Source organism: Sinocyclocheilus anshuiensis, unplaced genomic scaffold (genome assembly GCF_001515605.1).
Source record: "Sinocyclocheilus anshuiensis isolate Anshui unplaced genomic scaffold, SAMN03320099.WGS_v1.1 scaffold213, whole genome shotgun sequence".
In the NCBI taxonomy this organism is placed as follows: Eukaryota; Metazoa; Chordata; class Actinopteri; order Cypriniformes; family Cyprinidae; genus Sinocyclocheilus; species Sinocyclocheilus anshuiensis.
This window is the reverse complement of record NW_015540860.1, coordinates 154,960-162,229: the sequence shown is the minus strand read 5'-3', so window position 1 is coordinate 162,229 and position 7,270 is coordinate 154,960. Positions and strand designations below refer to the sequence as shown.

The following is a 7,270-nucleotide window of genomic DNA, read 5'->3' as shown; positions in this document are numbered from 1 at the left end:
CCAAAGGAGCCTGAATGGTATGCTACTCACATCGAAATTTGTAGATTTTCTGTATTAGTTGTATTGACTTTTTCAGTTGTAATGTACTGGACAAGTGTCAAGGAATAATGTCTAATCTTTTACTGTTTACACTATGCAACACTGATGGTAATGATGGTAAAACGCCAATTCTGTCTTTAGAAAAATTAAGAAATATGTACAACTTTGCCATTAACAATATTACCATCAATCGATTGCAGCACCTCATTACACATTTAACAGCTCGCTTCTCTCATTAAGATCTGTCACAGCTGTTCGACTTATCTGCTTCTGTTCACAGATGAGCTTCTCCTAACACCAATGTTTGTTTAACATTTATGTGTACTTGTCTAATGCAATATATATGCGCATATATGTAATCAGATTCAGTGTTTTTTGTTCTCACCCTGTTTTCATCATAGATGATCTGGACAAGGCTGCGGTGTTTGGCTTCACTGGGTGGAGGTGAGATGGTGCGCTCTGGCTCCTGGGGTTTCGCAGCTTCTTCCTCTAGCTGTTGCTAAAAAAAACAAAAGCAGGGTATGACCTTCCTAACAATCCTGACTGCTATAAATCAACAGTGACAAAGGTTAAAAAATAAAATAAGAACTATATTGAAATATATTTCAATATTTATATATTAATACAATATTAATATTTAGTTATTTATACTGATAAAAGAGGACTAATGCAACCCTGCTAGAATAAGAAGCCAGACACAACAAGAATGCAATATTACGTGGGCTAATATTAACACTATCTCCACATCAGAAGCACTGCTAATATCAGAAAAGCTCTCTGATTGGCTGAGGAGCACTAATGCTTTAGCTAAGAGAGTCAGCGAGACTATAGTCAAAGATTGATGATCAACAATCATTTCACAGCTTATACACAGATGCACACAGAAACCCAGAAGCTCTGGCTCCAATCCAATGCGCGCGCAGAGTTAAAGAAAATAAACGAGCCGTCCCGCCGCCCTCGCAGACAGTCAAACACACGGTAATCTGATATTCTCACTTCTCTCTTTTCTCCATCACTCCCTCGCTTTACGTTAAAGTTTACCGTACCATTTAATTGCCCCAGATGTTTTAATGCTTGGAGGAAACCTAAGGGGAGAGGAGAGCGATGGATGGGGTCTGTTACCTCACTGAAAAAAGATGCCAAATCTTTCAGAAGAAAACAGTATGGGGTTGAGGGGCAGATGAGGAGAGGTTCATTTTTCTTGGTAGCGTGACTGTACTTATACAACCACTCAGACTCTAAGTCGTTTCACTGCCTCTCCTATCCTCCATCACCCCCTCAATGGACTAGCCCATGGAGTGCAGGTGGCTTCGATTTATTGAGCAGCGGTTTGGACACGTTCCAAAACCTCAAGTGAATGAGGGGGTCTGTTTTACAAGACGACGGGGTCTGCTTATGTATTTTCTGCAATGCCCTGATAATCATGACTAGAAATATCTGAGAATACATTCTAATGCAACCTTATAATGCATACAGTTACTCTTGTGCAAATTAAAAGACATAAAATAGGCGAATATACTTGATGCAATTATTCCACTGAAATAAGTGACCTAAAATTATACTGCTGCATTAATGCTTGAAGTAGACCACTGACTAATGGCACTGGCAAGAAAAAAGAGAGAGGGAGAAGAAACTGAGAGAGGGAAGAAGACCGAGAGGAAAGAGAGGAAGTGTGTATGTAGCCGTGTGGCCTGCTGAGGCAATAACCACACAATCATCACACCGCACACACTCATCTACTATTGCTACTACACTAGAGTGTCCAGATTACATAACACTAACTGCACTGCGGATGAAAAGCATCTACTTATTGCAGCTCTGAAAGCTGTACTTAGAAAGAAATCCTTGTCTTCATCTAAATAAAACGCTTTGCAAACTGGTCCTGGTGCTTATTTTAGAAGGCCAACTATTTCTGAAAAAAAAAAAAAATATACGAAAATGCATTCTAGGATCCTATCCAAATCTATTCAGCTTTACGATAGCTGGGGTGAAGGTTACCTGTTTTTTACGCAGTTTACAGATCTGCTGCTCCACCATGGTGATCTCCCGATCCACCCGGTCCATGTTCTGGATTAGCTCCTCTTTGGAGAGGCGAGAGGGAACCAGGTCCAAGCCGGGCTCCATGGGCACTGGGCTTATGGGAGAGATGGGCTCAATCTTTCCAATGGAACTACTGCTGCTGCTGTGCTCCTGTATAAACACACACAACATTGTACTCATTCAGACCTGGTAAATGCTTTATTTTGTTTGTAAAAGTTATGGTTTCAAATGGTTTTTCCTCTTAATGAACATTTACCATATAAAACATTTACTTCTGCTTAGAATCATAACAATTCCATATAGGATGACTTGTGGTTGCTAGCAATCTGCTATTCGGTAGCAAGTGTGTTTCGTAATATTATCAATGTTGAAAACAGTTATGCTGCTTCATATTTTTGTGGAAACAAAAATACTATAACTATAAAAAAAAAACTATATATATAGTGCTTATAGAACTAGAAAAGAACAGCATTTATTTGAAATAGAAATCTGTTGTAACAAATGTTTACAGTCACTTTTCATCAATTTAATGATCACTTTAATGTGTCCTTGCTGAATAAACGTTTGAATGGTAGTTTATCTACTACATGATTAAATGAAAAGGTTTCCATCATCACATCTTAAATTACTTGCTTTATCACAACCAGGTAAAAATAAGCCACACTAAAACAAGCCGCATCTTTTAAGAACTCCTTCAAGTCCACAGCATAAACACGTTTCAAGGTTTCATGCTTAGGTTTGGGGATTTAAACAAACCCCTAACCTCAAGCATGAGCAATAGCAATAGTGATGCATGCCTTGGCAAGCACCACTAATTAATGCTATTCAGCATTTCAAGGTTTTGACATTTTGGGTTCCTGGAAATAGATACAATGCACTCGTTCTTCTCTCGTTCAGAACTATGAAAAACATAACCATACAACACAGTACCGCTTTGAGACTGTTTAGCGGTAAAAGCCTCACCTCTTATAATAAACTGGTGAATGTACACACAGCAGATCAGTGGTTAAGGCTATTGAATATTCAGCTAGTTTAAAGTGTGGTAAAGAGCCTTTAGGTTCATTCTCTCACATGAAAAGAATGTTACATAAGAGTAGTGTTCAGGGAGGGTGTCTGCTATTCTCTCTCTCACTGCCCCTTAAAGATCACTCAGGCAGATGCATGAACTGGACACAATCACACAACAACAACAAAAAAGAACAAGACTAAATATAAAATATAATAATAAAAAATATATAATAATAATAATAACAACAACAACAACGACCACCACCACCATTGTTTAAACATGAAATTACATTTAAATAGATTTAGGCTATAACTTACGGCACAGTAGACGGCACATAATTAATCTCATCTTTATGAAACCCCTGACAATTAAAATGTGTTGCCCCAATTCCAGAATGTCCATTGAAAGAGGGAGACAAAGCCCAAATGTCCAAGGACAGCCTGAGAGCTCTGCTAATGTTCAAAACACATTCCTAGAGGCATTCCAAACTAGAGACCTGCGCGGGACGGATTTTTCCGAAAAATATCTTATCTGGGCCCGCTCCAGCCCGCGACATTCATGTTTTGTCCCGCTCCAGCCCGCATAAAAGTAATCTATATAGAATATTTTTCAGTACATCAGAAATTTACATTAAATGGTTCTGTAACATCTAAGATCCACAACATCCCAGCATAAATGCTCCCGATAAAATATTTGTTATTAAGGCTAAGCATCAACATTCACAAACCACTGTTATTTTTAACATAAAAGCAAGCATGGGCTGCTGCGTGCATTGTTTGGCATGGCAGTATGCGAGCAGCGCTTCCTTTATTATCACTAAAAGCTGACATCTCAGTTAATCGCTATCTCATAAAGCTCTGTTATAACACAATGAACATATGCACAATGAATCTTTCACAATGTTTACACTTCGTGTGTTAAAATGAGAGGATTCGGGAGCACGCAATTTCAGCACTGCGGTGAGTGGATTCTAACTTAATCACCTCTGATTGGCCATTGCGTTCCAGAAATACACAGCTGAGTCTGTGATTGGCTACATTGCGAAACCCTTTAAACACGTGTTTTAAATAGAATCTCTGCCTAGCTATTTTAAAGGGGTCATATGATGCGATTTCAAATTTTCCTTTCTCTTGTTAACCCCACACAATTACTTTCAAGGACAAGCACTATAATCCTGCCAAGTCTCAGTAACAAGAACCAACCAAGAATCAGAAATGTGTGTATGAGAATTAAAACCCCAAGCAGCTTTACATAAACACAAACCTGAGAGCTAAGACATGGATATGCACTGCAGTAACCCTCACACAGACAGATACAAGTACCAACACACACAGACTGACTTTTTGCAGGGTTAAAGTGGGGCAGAGACAAAGGTGTGGTGTGTGTATGTGAACTAAAGGTGTGTTGAGTGCTTATCCCAGTTTATTTCTCTATGAAATGCTGTTCAAACATACACACATTCAAGTTTATTTACCACCTATAAGTGCATTTGCGAGACCTATTCATTTATCAATCAACCAAGTCGTCCAGGCTGAAAGAGAGTCACCAGTAAGTGCACACTACAGTTCAAAAGTTTAAGATCAGTGAGATTTAAAAAATAATAATTTCAGCAAAGATGCATTAAATTAGTCAAATGCTGTTCTTTTTTTACTTTCTATTCATTGAATCCTAAAAACAAGTACACATTACAGTTTCCACAAAAATACCAAGCAGCACAACTGTTTTCAACATTGATAATAAGAAATGTTTCTTGAGCAGTAAACCAGCATATCAGAATGATTTCTGAATAATCATGTGACACTGGTGTAATGATGCTGAAAATTCAGCTTTGCCATCACAGGAACAAATGACTGTGAATATTAAAATGCAAAATGAGCAAGTGTGATGATTGCAAAATTTCATTTTATTAAAATCTTTTTTTTTTGTGTCTCACTTTTTCATCTCTGTTTTAATTTCAACTGTAAACCTCTGTTGGGCAGCACTTTGCTTACCAAAAATTAAACGACTATATATATCAGAGTTTTATGCAGAAAAATTAAACATTTCATAGCACACTATTACTGCTGGATTTTTGTGTATTCAATTGTTTAGACATCCTTTTATAATATAAACCATTAAAATAAACCATTAAACAAACCATTACGACTGATTTCAGAAAATATTCTGAAACAAATAAAATAAAATAAATAGACAAAAATAGATTTCATAGAGTGACCATAAGAGACTTTTTTCAAAAACCTTAATAAAATTGACCTCGACAGTACAAACTCATTTTCAAAACAAACATTCAAGACATAAAATAATCTTATGACACTACAAAATCCTCAAGAAAAAAAATTCACAGATCACATGGTGTGAGACATTTCTGCTGAACTACTTAAATGCAGTGATATTTTGACTGTGTGATTATGGATTATGCATTCTGGTGACATTTCCACCACTTCGTTCTACATGAAAGCTCTCAGCTGCCATGACAACAGCTGTGGCTAAACATCTCTCCACTGTGGACATACAAGCACGTATGTTAGTGTATTCGCATTTCATATCTGTTGCAGACCCATTTCACGCACCGTTTCATGTTACAGACATGAATGATCCCTCAAAACATCACAGTAAAAAGCATAACTAGGGCACCCAGAACTAGGAATGACTACTAGCGACCAAGCAACTGCCAACACGCAGCAACAAAGCCACTGACAGTGCAAATGGGGTTTTAGCAATCTGATTTTTGCCAGGTCAATCCCATTTTACACTGGATTCAAAACACATCTAAAGACCTAAAGGTGGAGCCTTTGCCTAGCCCAGTAAGCAACTCCCAAACAACCACACAAAACACCCTAGGATCAAATGCCATTCGTAATTTCTTCAGAATCCTTGTTCATCCCAGGATAGACGTACATTAGAGTCTGACGAACGTTCAAGAGTATGTGAAGAACATGTAAAATCCAGTTCTGAGCTCTGACTCAATAAAACGTCTATGAATCATAGAATGTAAGGGTAACACAAGTCATCTGACACCTTGAGCTGTAACAAGCCATTAGACACAGACGTGCTGGTTCACACCTGTCAGAGTGCTGCAGGTATGCTGAAAACCGCACACACAACACATACCAGTGTGTGTGTGAGAGACTTCTCCTCCCTGAGCTTTCAGTTCCACTCACTCAGTTTCATGAGTGTCATCGAGTGTGACAGCTCTTATATAAAGAGGATGAGAGATTTCCTCTGTCCACTTTGACTTGAGTGTCCTTTTAAACGTCCCGCTGTCTGTCTCTCACCCAAACGCGCTCAAATCCTCATGTAAATATCCTCAACCGCTCAACCATCACATCTAGGTCAGATTCATTACTAATTAATAACTGTTGCACAATGGCTTCCACTAACACACACACAGTTCTGCCTCTAAGCCCCATATTGACATGGCTGATAAAAATACACAAGAGATTCGCTGTTTCTGAAGTAAGCGAATAAAAGAATCTATTTCGAAGACAAGATCATCGTGATTGGTTAGCTGTTCTGTCATTAGCGACAAGAGCGAATCAAATAATAGGATACAAATGGGCTGATAAGGTCAGAGCAGTGTGATAGTCTGCTTGTCAATAGACTCGTTTTTACTAACTTTTACCTGAGACGATATTGCTGCTTCATTTCGGAAGATTAACTTTTCCCTTCTTTATTCTTCATAACCCGAGAATGTGCTGACACATACCTGGGGTTACGCCGCCTAAACGGTGCAGTGAAGTATAGTTTGAAAGGCTGTGCGTTCGGCTGTACACATATGCTGAGCCGCTTCAGACAGCTCACCAGTAGCGAGTCAACGCACGAAATCGCACACAATTATGTCAAAATGCACGGTTTTGGAGAGTTACTTTGTAAACGTAGTTTTAGTTATAAAGTCTTAAATGACCTTAAAGAGTTGTGAGAAAATCGGATATGTGTCAGATCCGCGTCATATGCATCAGGTTTTAAAGAGACAGCGCTGATTTTAAAGTGAAACCTGCTGAAGTCTGTCACTGACGTAAATCAAAGATCAAAAGAAAAAGAGAAATCCTTGGACTTTTCTAGTCGCTGATTAACTTTTATAGCTTGAATAAAGATTAATATGTATAGTTTATGCATATATAATATAGTTTATGTGAAGATTGTTTTAAAATCACTTAAATTAAAAGTTGTTATATATTTCAG

General features: G+C 38.1%; 1 protein-coding gene across 1 annotated transcript in view; it reads right to left on the bottom strand.

Moving 5' to 3' along the window:
- ncor2 (nuclear receptor corepressor 2) overlaps positions 1 to 7,270 on the bottom strand; it is a 186,402-nt gene that overhangs the window by 82,239 nt on the left and 96,893 nt on the right. Inside the window, exons 5-6 of the mRNA XM_016485508.1 lie at positions 2,038 to 2,229; positions 425 to 538 (exon numbers count right to left, since the gene is read on the bottom strand). Of these exons, the coding sequence (XP_016340994.1) occupies positions 425 to 538; positions 2,038 to 2,229 (306 nt within the window). The remainder of the gene's footprint in view (positions 1 to 424; positions 539 to 2,037; positions 2,230 to 7,270) is intronic.